General features: G+C 34.4%; 1 protein-coding gene across 22 annotated transcripts in view; it reads left to right on the forward strand.

Moving 5' to 3' along the window:
- Window positions 1-13,790, forward strand: part of MBNL1 (muscleblind like splicing regulator 1) — a 181,491-nt gene that overhangs the window by 55,268 nt on the left and 112,433 nt on the right. For 3 of the 22 annotated variants that reach the window (XM_034997316.1, XM_034997333.1, XM_034997268.1), the window contains exon 1: window positions 4,818-13,051. The exons of the other annotated variants lie outside the window; for them this stretch is intronic. Coding sequence is in view for 1 of the 3 variants with exons in the window: in XM_034997268.1 (XP_034853159.1) it covers window positions 13,046-13,051 (6 nt within the window). In the remaining 2 variants the exon portion in view is untranslated. Of the gene's footprint in view, window positions 1-4,817; window positions 13,052-13,790 lie in introns of those variants that run through there. 22 annotated transcript variants of the gene reach the window in all.

Genomic DNA, 13,790 nt, shown 5'->3' on the forward strand with positions numbered 1-13,790 from the left:
TTTCTTTCTTTCTTTCTCTTTCTTTCTTCTTCCTTTAAAAAGACAAAACAAAACAAAAAAACCTCTACTGAGAATGTTGAGAAGACCCTAGATCAGTGTTGGTATTTATTATGAGAGGAACGTTCTGGGCACCAGACTGCAACTATAGCAACTATAATTATTGTTGTTTTATTGTAGAAATAATAATAGCAAAGATACATATTATTTATGGGGAGGTCCATGTATCTCTGTTGCCCTTAAATTTCTCCACACTTTACTTTTAGAAAGAAAAAAAAATTTGCCTTCCAAATGTGAAAACTTTACAGTATTGTAAATCTTCAACCCAAAGCAGAAAAGAGAGTCTAGGCTTCTAAAAAGTGTTAAGTGCCTAGGCCCTGCCCCTTGTTAACCTGCTCATGACTTTTTCCCTCCAGTAATTATTTTAGGAACTATGTGATATGAGCTGTTTTAAAAAGAATAAAAAGCTCTAGAGGGTCAAAAATGATCCAGATTATGTGTTGATAACCAGTATCCTAGCAATTAAGTATTTGAGGAGAAACCTATATTTATCCATTTTGAAGAGGATCATCGGGGGGGGGTGGATTAAAAATTTAGTACTTCAGGCTCATTAAGGGTTAGAGTGGTGTAATTATGTAGCTGGTAACAAATGCTACAATCGCCACATTGCCACTTGAACATTAAGAAATATTACTCCTTGAGACTTATTGGACCTCTTCAAGGAGATTCACAATTTGTAAATGTCATCTGCTTGGAGAATAAGTTCTGCTGATCCATTATTTTAGATTTGGCATGCTTTTCTGCAAACAGTGTGTTTTCAGAAAAGGTAAGGCCTTGATAATAATCTTAAAGAGATATGGACTCTATATAGAGCATCTCCCCTTGGAATGAAGTAATACTTACTGTCCTGAGCAAAAGAGATGAATTTAGAGAAGACCTCCCCACTACGTTTGTTTTGTTTGCTCATAATTATGAGGCTAGTTTAATTTTCTAATCTTGCAGGCTGGGAAATAATGAAAATGTTCAGGAGATAGCAAATTAAGCCTGGCATGCCATTCTTCATCATGAAAATTGTAAGGAGTTTAGTATCAGTAATTATATATCTCTATTTCAGGCCTTGCTTCCTGTTTGTATAGCATGTAGTGACATGTTAATTTCAAAAGACCGTGTAGTCAGATCCACTTTCAAACTAAGTGGAAGAGATAGTAGTATTTGTTTTCTCTTGAGTTTTTTTGTTTTATTTGTTTTTTTACATCTGGACAGAATAATTTTCACCTAAGGCAATCTCTTAATCTCTGGCCCAGAGCCTATTCACTTTTGTTTTAGATAGGATTCTAGTAAGTTAGGTAATACTACCATTGTATAGAAATATGAAAACACATATATTACTTATAAGGTTATTTTACTTCATGAAAACGCAGTGTCAATAGGCATATTAGAACTCTATCATACTCCAGTATAGACCATTGTAGTTAGTTTAAACGCCCATGTCCCCTGTCTGGAAGCTTTTTTAAAAGCAGAGACTGTGCCTTTTGTCATCTGTGAATCTCCAGTGTCTGCCCATACGCCTGACACATGGTAAACTTCCAATAAATATTACTTTGCTATTATTAAAATGGGATGAAATGTGGAATACCAGTTGAAATCTTAGCTCCTGATCCATGCTATAACCTTCCTTATCCCACCTCCAAGCTTTACAAAAAAATGAACTAATTGTAGATGTTACAGTTATAAATTAGGCCGTACGTTTCATTAAAAGTTGACACAGTCACCTCTTTGAAAGGCCTCTTTCACTCAAGGAAATGAAATCAGCATTGCATGTAGAACACTAGAATTATTTGACTTGAATTTTCACTTCTCAACTAATTGTGATATCACAAAGATAAAAATATACACCTATACTCTCATCTCAGTCTGATAACTGGGCTGAAAAATTGTTAATTTAATTAAGTAACAAAATTGGTTGTTTGAGATATTTTATATACCAGGCAGTGTTGATTTTTTTCATTTTTAATCATTTATTCTATGAATTTTTCTCCCCTAAGGCATTAGACTAAAAAAGTGATATCTTTCTGCCTTTGATAAACATTATGAGTAAAAATCAATAGTCAAATTGACCCAATAAAAGATGTCTAGGACTACTGTTGAGACAAGAACATCAGAAAACAACGTACTGAGACTCTAACAAGACTCAGAAGCATCTTTCGCATTTTTTTTGCATGTGTATTAAATAGCATAATGAGGTGCTAATGAATTGTGTTTTTTTTTTTCCCCCCTATGGAGTCTCTTGAAGCCAGGATTCTGTTAACTAATAGATAGGCTGCAGGTTCGTGAGAGCCCGATTCAGTCCCAGGTCATCAGACTGCCCACATGCCCAAAATGGAGACATCTGGTTTAAGGTTGCTAGACCTCTCAAGAAATTTGTATTTAATTTATCTTTTTTTTTTTGCTTTGCTAATCACCAGTAGCTTCTCTTCAACATTATATTTGCATTTATGTGAAAAATCTATTTTATATGTTTCATTAAAATTCATCTAGATGTATTTATTGGACACTGTTCAATGATAAAGGGACTTCATAAGGAGGTAGGAGCAATATATTAATAATAATTCTAACTCCCTTTTGTACACATATAAAATTCATTTAACTCTGCTTATTCTTTCAGTGCTATTGTTAAATGAGTAACCTAAAGGAATGTTTTTTAAAGCAATGGTGTAAATATGCTAATATTAATCATTTGTGAACTCCCTTTTATATACATATATCTGCATATTCTTTAACTATAAATAAGATTAATGTATATAAATCTAGTTCTATGATTGGCTTTTTTTTTTTTCTCTCCTTCCTTCATATCAGTATCATTCAACACCTTTTATATGGCAGGAAGCTTGTAAAACACAGGGTATGCAAAAGTAATCTCCCCTTTTTTGGTTGCCATGTCTGTTGATGACCCAAATCAAATAGTTTCCTTCAACTGTGTTTTCATTTTTAACTTTTCTAATTAGAAATAAATCCTCTTATGTGTTACCTTAAGGAGGAATAGTTTAGTAGGAAATCACTTAGTAATCACAGTTCATTAATCACATAGGAAGAATACTTTTTTAAGTGTCAACTCTTTGTTCACAGAAAATGTATGTTTCCTTGAGGAATCTCATTGGCTTTCATACATTATATTCTACTTAGGAGTTCATTCATTTCAAACATGAATTGGCTGTCACTTGTATACAGAGTCCTGTAGACAGAGCTAGTGGTTGTACCTTTTCTTTGATTTGCTTGTTATCCTCTTGATCATATAATCAGCCTGTTAATATAACTCTCTACCTGAATGGGTTGTTGAAGGCTATGGCCAGTGGTGTGCTGGAGCTGGCTCACGTAAAGATTTCTTCCCAACTCCAGGTTAAGTGATGTCATGTCGGCAGCTTGAAATTGGCCATGGTGGGAGTATATTTACATCGTGGAAATTGACAAATCCACAACTCAAGGTCCTTCTCTCTCCAGAAAGCCACTTAGACACTTAGCAGCACTCACTGTTTATAGTGTCATGTTTTCTTTTTTTAATCGATTGACCTTGTAGAATAGCCATGTAGAATTTAATTTCCAAATATTTTGTTTCCACATTGTTTGAAACCTTCAGAACATTGCTTAATGTACCACTTGTTAATGGAGTGACTGAGCAAGTTACTTAGCCCTTCTGTGCCCCAGTGTCCTAATCTGTAAGTTAGGACCTACCTTGGGGTTGATGTGAGGTTGAATAAGAAGTACATTTATCTTGGGGCTCCTGGGTGGCTCAGTCAGTTAAGCATCTGCCTTCGACTCAGGTCATGATTCTGGAGTCCTGGGATCGAGCCCCACGTCAGGATCCCTACTCAGCGGGAAGCCTGCTTCTCCCACTCCCTCTGCTCCTCCCCCTGCTCCTCTCTCTCTCTCTCTCATTCATTTTCTCTCTTTCTCAAATAAACTAAATAAAATCTTAAAAAAAAAAAAAAGAAATATGTTTATCTCAATATATTAGCAAAATGGTTGGTGCCCAGTGAGCACTCAAATAGTACTACCATTTCTCTCTCTGTACCTTAATTAATAGATATTTATTGATCCCTTACTAAGTATTTAGCATTTTGTTGAGTCCAATGGGTCACTGATTGAGGCCCAATGCCTGTAATATTGAGTATTAGTGATAGTGCCCTGTTAGAAAAGAGGAAGCTCTTTTTGCTGTTCCAACCCAACCTAAAGTTTTTTGTCCTTTCTTTCTCCTTAGAACTTTTTTTCCTTCCCTAAAATATTTGTAAAGTTTTTTCATATTTAGATTTAGTTTAGATAGTAACTCCACTAGGAAGTTTCTCCTCACCCTAGCCCTGGCCATGTTATTATCTTGTCTTTTTTTGTGTCTGTAGTATGTCCCATTCATTTCTCTGTAACTGTCTTTGGCACATGAATGGTAATTATGTACCTTCCTCCCTCTCTCTCACCACCTTTGTGTTCTTACTATTTAGTGGAATACTTGTATGTAGTAGACCCCTTAGAAACATATGTTGAATGGTTGTTGATTAAAAGAATAAGACACAGACTTTGATCATAAAGACATTATCATTTGGTTGAATTGATAATACATATACATATGACATGAAGGTGAACAAGAAAGCATTTAGTAATGATATCTATATTTTTAAGATTTTTTTAAATTTATAATTTATTTCCATATATATATTACATATATATATATATATATGATTTTTTGAAGTAGGTTAAGTCAGTCATTTTTCTGTTACAGATAGAGATATTTATGTTCACAGATGTAAATGAATTGGGTTAGGTCACCAAATCATATTGTAAGAAGCAAAGTCTAGCTTGTCAACTAGGCTTTGTGACTCTGGGTCAGAAATATAATGGAAAGTTTGGTTATTCTTCCAGATAGTAACTTAACATTCTCTTTTGCTTTCTGTTTGTGGTGATTTTTTTTAAGCTTTAAAAATTATTATGGCAATTTTCAAACATATCCAAAATTAGAGAAACTATAACGCTATTTTTGATGTATGAATCAGCATTTTTATGCATGTATCCTGTATGCATCAGTCAGCATTTTACCCATCTTATTTCGTTTATTACCTCGCACATAACCTTTTATCCCTGATGTATTTTAAAACAGATTTCAGACATCCTATTAGTATACCTACAATTTTTTTAGTATGTATCTGTAACAGATGAGAATTTGTTTTGAATGTAACTCTATTTCCAAATCTATGAAAATTGATAATAATTGCATTATATTACTTAGTACCCACTTTTTGTTCAATTTTTCCCTATTGTCACTGCAAGAGCCTTTTTATAGGTGGAGTGATCAGATGAACATCTAAACAGGATTTACATACTCCATTTGGATGTCATATCTTTTAAGATTCTCCTACTCTGTGATAATTTCTGCTCCTTTTTTTCTCCCCATGCCTTTATTTGTTGAAAACTTCAGTCATTGTCATGAAGAAGATTTCTAAATTTAGCTAATTGTTTCCTTATTGTGATGTTTACCTTGTCCTTCCATCACCCTGATTTTCTGTAGACTAGAAATTGAAGCTAGACTTCAGTTCAATTGTAATGCAATTTATTATTATTTGGTGAGAATACTTCCTACATGGTGCTCTATAGTTTTGACTGCATCACACCAAGGGGGCATAATTTCTGTTGTTCCCACTTTTAATGATGCTGAAATCTGTCAGTGAGTTCAGGTCAGCCTGGGCCAGTCCTATAAAGTTCATCAGACTTGGACCAGTGGTTTCACCTCATTGTTGATCAGTTCATAGCTTCATGTTTTTTTTTTTTTAGGGATTGCAGAATGGTGACTTTTAATTATATCATTCCTCCTACATTAATTACCTGTAATTTTTCTATAAAGAACTTTTTTCTACTAACTAATTGGCACCTCCACAATATGGTTTATATTAGAAAGGTGGAGAAAATGCATTAGTTTTATTTATCAATTTCAGAATCAGACATTAACTTTTTTCTTAATATAAGACCTAAATATAGTTACAGCTTCATTCAAAGTACTCTAACAAATTTTGATAAAATTTCCTTTGGGGATATTCTTTGAATGATTTCTCCTAATCCTCTTTTTTTTGATTAATGCATTTTGAGAATATTACTTCCCATGGTGCCAGGAAGTATCTTGTCCTTCCTTTTTTATTTACCATAATATACCCCTATATGATTGAATTTATCCACTTAGAAGATATTTAATGAGCATCTTTTTGGGGGAGTGGGGAGAGGTAAGCACTGTGCTAGTTGCTGGGGACATGGACATGAGCCCTGCCTTTTTCATAGAATATATAGTTTGTTTTCTACTTATAATGTGATGTAATTTAAAAAAATAAACATGTATATGAATCTGGTTTTGGTTACTATAACATTTGATGTCCTATATGATAAATATTAACCAAGAATGTTTTAGCTGACTTTAGAGTCCCTGGCCCTAGAGTCTGAAATATGGACAATAAAGAGTCTTGAAAGTTATTTGTGCTGACCCAAAGAAAAATGCGATGTCTCCATATAGGGCATTATATGTGACAAACAAGGAAGTTTTAGTTTTTGTTACTTGAAAAAGTAAGAAGAGGAAATAATGGGGATTCCCCCAAGACTAAAAGTAAATAGGAAGAGCTTATGCTATTTTAACTTGAGCAAATATTTGAACTTTATTTGCCTTTTATTTTCAGAAAGTGAGGGTGACATTTTAGGAATATCTTTATCTCCTGTAATTAAGTATGTTTTTTCAGGATTTTTAAAGGTGTTTTTGGATTTTAGAAAAATGTACAGTTTCTAAAACCTTGTGAGCATCTTCTTATATGAATAGCCAGTGTAAATACGACTAGTAAGATACTGCTTTCTCTGTGGGATTCTATGACTATGAGATAATGAATATAATATTGAATTTGCCAAAAAATGGACTATAAATCTGAGATTGTGATTAACATTTTGTTAGGCATGCAATATTATGTCATAAATTTTAGGTATATTTAAATAGTCATTGTAATTCTAAAACTCAGATATTTCCTCTTAGGATAGAAACTCTACTCTTTACTCATGTTCAGATAATATATAGCTATATAGCTGTTATAATTACTTAAAATTAGGGTAGAAATCAGATTCTTGGCATATAATTAAAATAATTTTTTTGCAATTGAAAATCAGAAAGATGAAAAACTTTACATTCTGCTTGTAAGTCTATGCTAACATGTTTTATGATGTTATGGAGAAGTCCTGGAAAGCAAGAGAATTTTATTTTATATTTTTAAGAAAATTTAAAAAGAAGTGGCATTATGTTGCTTTGCTAACACTTATCAGGAAATTTGAAAGGAGACAAAAAGCTGAGGCCTTTAATTGTGTCTGGTAACGGAGGATTAGACTGAATTTAACTTTGAAGATCAACAAATGGACATTTATATTATGTCAGTTGAAAGAATAGTTGCATTTTTGGCTTGAGGAGATAGCTTAATCTGAATAACACAGAAGTTGACAAAAAAGCTTGCTAATATATAAATATTGACTGTTTTAATCTCTTGAAAACGGAAGGCTAGCACCAAGGATACAGTAGTAAAATTCTAAAAGGAGTCGTTGAAAAGTAAACGTTACGCAACATGAAAAGAATACCAAGGGAAAAACTGACAGAGTAGAATAACAGGAAGATTAGTCATTTCTGGAAGGGGAAAAAAAAAAAGGTGGAGAGAGGGGGAAGAAATATTTTAAACAGGAATGTAGAACTGGAAGTGCCTGTGCTAAGAGACAGACAGGAGCTAATTTAGGAGTGAAACTGAGCCTAAAAAAGGAATAATACTGGTCACATTTAATTATACGATATAAAGTTCATGTTCACAACAAACAAAAATAAAAATGGGGAAATTTGCTCTTTGACATTGGAAGAGCCCTGTAAAAATTAAAGAATGTTTACTCCTTAGCCGAGTTGACTTGGCGGAGGTCAGCCAGCAGTGTCAAGCGTGCATAAAGAAAATGTATTTCTTTTAGAACAAACTAATGTTCTACTATTTTCGGGTGTTGGATAAAATAAAAGCCTTCTGGGCATTTTAAAATATGTATGCTATTTGGTTTGAAATAATTTTCCGTTTACATTTTCTTATCCGACAACTGAAGGAGTAGCAGTCTCCAAATAGTTTAAGAATTATTTCTATAAATCCTCAAAAATATAAATTGCAACTCTCCGTGTATCTTAAAAAATATGTATAACAATCCCTATGACAGAAAACAAGAAAGTAACCAATGCAAGTGTGTGTGTGTGTGTGTGTGTGTGTGTGTGTAATCCCACTAGTCCCTAGTTTCTACCCAAGGTATTAGGGGCATTCTGATTTTGCTGGACAGATTTTCCAACCTCTCTGTTCTCATCTGTCAAATGGGAACAGTAATATACTTGCCTCAAAGTTGTGCAATGAGGATTAACTGAACTAGTAGATGTAGCCGTATCCCTGACACGGAGGTGGTATTTGTGCTTTTAATTCATAATCTTGTACCCAGACATGGAACAGAGGCTTGTATGATGCATTTCCAATTAACACATGAGAAGATGGATGGTTGCAAGAGAAGCCCTTACTCATGCCTTGACAACTTAAACTGTTGTTTAATAGGTTACATATGTATCCATACTTGACAAATACAAAAGATTACTTCTCTTGGTCATTGCTTAGTAACTCCAGTAAGCAATAAATTACATGAAATGTATTAAAGTAGATATCTCTAGTGTTATATAAGCATGGTATCAGGACAAAACCCACTTATTCTTCTATCAGGAAAAAAATGCTGATATTATTTAAATGCAGAAAATGGTTTATGTACATTGAAATAAAGATAACAAATCAATTTAGAGACCCGAGACTTATATTACTTTATGTAACTATATATGTAATAAATCATTCTGTATCATTGAATTAATAGAAATGGGATATATATGATCAGGTAAGCATTTCCTGTTGATTTTACTGACAAATTGCAATTCTTTCATGGCTCATGTGCACATAACTTGCTGAGATAAATTCTAACTCCTGCACAAAACTTGGTGTTACATGAACACTAAATACTACTAAAAAAATCTTTCTCTTTTCCTCTCTCCTCCTCCTCTCTTTCCCTCTACCCTTACCCACACAAACACAGGCATTTTCCACACACACATGTGCACGCACAAACACACACACACACGCAGTCTCTGTGCTTAACTGCATAGGAAATGTTTATTTTCCAGACTACAGAAAACAAACGTTATCTCGAACACTGAAAGTCCTTCCTTTTCCTGGCTTGGAAACACTAAGTCATACTGAGTTGCTTGTAGATTTTCTTTAGCTAGCATGTAGGTTTATTTAAAGAATAAAGTTGTGAGGTCAAAATGACTCAGGAATTTGTAATGCACAATTAGAGCTTTTCACTTTTAGGTCACCAGTTTATACTTGACTGACTTGGTATTAGTTAAGGATTGGTAATAATGTGTTGTTTAGTTTCAGAAGAATGTTGATAACTCACTGCAACCTTACCTGTTTTGATCTAAGTATGACCTAGAGTTGGTGCTTATTAATATATTTCTTTCCAGATAAAGCCAAGTTCAAAAAATTAAATAAAAGAGTATACCCAGTAAGAGTTGATGAATAAGAAGCAGCTAATGTATTCATCTACAACTGTGACTTCTGTTGTTTGATATCTTTCTGAAAGTAAAGTCTTAAAATGACCCAAACTTGTACTTCTATATTTTTAATTGCACTGTCATTAACATCAGCAAGGAATAATAATTGTAGCTGTAGTAGATAACTTGAACAATATATAACTTGAACAGTCATAAAAAATATATATCCAAATGTATGTATGTTTGGAGATACATATATATATGTATAATCATATATATAATTATATATATAATAATTGTAGCTGCGGTAGATAACTTGAACAGTATATAACTTGAACGGTCAGAAAACAAATATATATGTATATTCAGATGACTGCATAAATGAGTCCTGATCTTCCTAGCATATCACTTAGTAGTGTTAAGGTCATAGAAATAATTTGTTATGATCTATCTTATGTAAAAGCCTATGAGGTTACTTTGTTTTTTCTCACCCAAAAGATGTCAGAATGTGTTTTTTAAAGAACTTTTGAATAACTTTTGTGTTAATTTAATGTTAACATCGAAGACAGATAAATTTAAATCTTGTTGTCAGCCAAAGAGTGAATCAAGCTTATGTGGGTACAATGTATAATGCCACCACTCAAGGAATTCTGCAGAGAAGATAATTGTCTAGAAATTGGGTAAAGAATTGTCATCTTCCTTCTTTGGAAACTCTTGATTTTAAAAATAATCGAGAGTAAATAGGCTCGAATGCATCACCTCAAGCTGTGCCACATGGGCACCTAAATTTCTTGCTAAATGCCACCAAATGGCTGCATTTCTTACAGCTTGTGGCTAAATTCTGAGAGGGTAGATGCCTTCACCATAACTATATTTTCTCTCTGAAGTTTTCATGGTTTCTTGTGCTAATTTATATTAAGTTAAAGCCAAAAAAGCTGAAGCTAGCCAAACTTAGTCCGGAGAGTTAGGCTTGCTGCCAAATTAAAGAGATAGGTTGGTCTCAGTATTCTTCATTGGTTTCTCAGTCTTACCTTTGCGACCGTAAGTTCTTGATTTGAGCTGAGGTGACCCAGGTGGCTTTGTGTCCTCAAGCACTAATTCAAAGAAGGTCATTTCAGCTGCTGAATATTCAAGGAGGTATCCTGGTTCAAGGTTGCTTCAGCCCATACCTCAAGGGATGATCCTCAGATTTCTGCAGCCTCCTCTAATCTCATAATTATTATCTTGGTCCTGCACATAATTAAATATATAATTAAATGATGGGAATGAAATAGAAGTATGGCTGCCAGCAGTGGTAATCCCCCAACCAGGATGACCAGTACTGTGCTGATAATAATGTTACCACCCTGTTAGTGCTTCTGAAGATACGATATACTTGGGAAAAAATGTGGATACTGAAATTGTCCTTGACTTTTTTTAAAATCTGAGAATCAAATGAAACATGTAATTCCTTGTTAGTAAACATCATTAAGAGAAATGGATGTAGACTTGTATATCATATAAACGGACATACTTTATGCATATTAAGTTTTTGAAAAGATACTGTAATAGCAGATCGTCTGCCCAGCAGGGTTCCGGCCAGACCTGACATTTCTTACTCCCTTTCTTTAAGTGTAACACGCCATCAGCTTTCAAGAGGCAGTGAAGGATAGGTGTAGGCATAAAACCACAACTTTAGGAGCTGCCTTCCCTGGATCCAAAGTTTACACTCACTCCTTAGTAGCTGTATGACCTTTGGTAACTCCCTTGACGCTCTATGCCTCCGATTCCTCCGATGTACCCTGCTAAATGGGAGTCTATCTGCCTTGTTGAGGTGTTGTGAACCTTATAATACATGCATGTCAAGAACTTACGGAATTTTCATGGCACACAATATGTACCATATACACGTTAGCCATCATTAAATCTTAATTTTACGTGCACACTTTCTAATATCTGTCTTGTTAAAGGTATACATGCAATACACAAAGAAATGAAAACCAAAACTAATGTGGCAGTTTTAGCAAAATGTTTAAGACCTCCAGTTCTGAACTGGACAACCTGGGTCCATGTCAGTTGCGAGCTCTGTGACTTTTAAATGTGTGATGGAACCTGACTGAACCTCAGTATCCTCATTTGCGAAATAAGGCAGTAATAATATCTGATCTGTAGTTGCTGTGAAGATTAAATGGGATGACACGTTTAAAGCACTAAGACCAGTGCCTGGCAACTTCGTGAGCATTCAATACGTGTTAGTGATTGTTCCTGTTACTACTTTGATGATGAAGTGAACATGAAAAGTATTAATATACAAGAAACATTATATACTAAGATTCTGTGTATATAGGGTTTCCATTTTGCTAATGAGAATTGGTATTGGTATTCTCTACTAGGCAGGGAACAATGTTTCTGTGTTCTGGTATTTATGTCTCTTTACGGTTATGCTCTAATAAGTAAATAGCATTTACTTATTAGGAAAATGGTAATCTGTATTACCCTTATCCTTGGTTGAGCTATTGAAATTTTTTTTGAGCTATGATATTTTTAAAAATCTCTGGATACTGTCTATATCTATGGTATTTTCGCTCTGGATCAATCAGTTAAGTAAAGGAAATGCTTTGTTAATGATATTACCTGCCCGCCTCTGTTGTACAGCCATATTCTAGCCACTCATTAAGTTGAACAGTACTGGAAGTAAAATCAGCTCATCAATAACATCAAAATGGGAATAAAATATAATAGCAAAGAAGTCATTGTTTCTTCTGTAAAATAAAGATCATAAGACCTGGTATTTCCCCATCCGTTGGGAGTGTTGTAAAGATTATGAAAACAGTGTTTGCAGAAAGTGACTCTATGCCAGGAAGGCAGATAGAACATTAGGAAAGAGGTGACCAGTATTGCATGATGGCATTTATTTTATATGGTAACATCCTTTCTTTCATTAACAGGAAATTTTAGGGCAATCCACTTGCTTATTAGGAGCGAGGAGGGCGAATGAATTCTTAAAAGGATTCATCCAGGCTTCCTTATAATAAAGTAAACCTTTAAGAACATGTTTTCCATAGAATTAGAAACTTAGAATTTCCTAGTAACAGTATATTCATCACCTTGTTTGGGGAGCAGATTTTAAGCATGATCACAGGAAAACACCTGTTTTGACACTCTGGGAAAGGTGCAAACATACGGGCAAACTCCATCTAGGTGTAGAGTAAACAAGAGTGCTTTGGCTAGCATCCTGCAAGGAGTTGGGTCTGAACGGTCTGCTCCAGCTTCTGCTGCTGCCGCTGCTGCTAATACTGCTGGGAAGGAAAAGGGGCTGACCTGGCACATCCTTTACTCTTGGTGCTGCCGCAGTCACTCAGGAAATGTTGTTTAAAGGGAACCTTCTGGATCCTTTTCATGGCACCATGGCAAGAAGAAGCTGTATCTTATCTATTGAAGATAAAGCATGGAGTTGGCTAATGGATGCTGGTGAGTGAATAAGGCATATGGGGAGCCAGTTCACCAAGGTATCTTTTGGGAAAGGGCTGATCTCCCAAAGACTGACATGGCGCCCCTTGGAAAATGGCCTCTGATTATCTGAGCATCAGAATGTTGTTTTAGAGGGGAGTCCTAGTTTTCACACTTGTGACCTGATCTGTGATCTTATATATATATCTTCCATAAATGAAGTTCATATGTATTCCCAGCTTTGCTACTTGAAGATACTAATCCTGAAGTTTGTTAGATACCTCAGTATATGGAACAAAGTTTCCACTGTAATTTCCACTATTTAATTTTTACTCTTGTTTTTCATATGACCCACAGTGATCTAAAAAAAAATTATGACTTTTTAGTATATGAAAGCAGTTTTTCCTCCTTTCAATTCTAAATGAGCACCTCCTTTTTTAAACAGCAATGGAGTATAGAATTTTAACTTAAACTATTTAGTATGCATAGTTCTTGCCAGGAATATTCTTTTCAATTTAAGATAATTATGTAAGCAAATTAGTAAGATATTGGATATATTAGATAGTTGCACAGGATGGGTCTTTGACATTGCTAATATATTTATGTACCAGTACAAGGTAGTTTCCTTGACCAAGTTTCTCTGTCAGTAAAATGAATAATTTGAATGAGCTATCTCAATTTTTCTCACTCTAAAATTTTATTTTCCCATTTTGACAAAGCCTGCCATATGACTTAAGATACATATATATCTCTTTCCTCT

This window comes from Mirounga leonina, unplaced genomic scaffold (assembly GCF_011800145.1).
Source record: "Mirounga leonina isolate KUSES-001 unplaced genomic scaffold, KU_Mleo_1.0 Mir_115, whole genome shotgun sequence".
NCBI classification, from domain to species: domain Eukaryota; kingdom Metazoa; phylum Chordata; class Mammalia; order Carnivora; family Phocidae; genus Mirounga; species Mirounga leonina.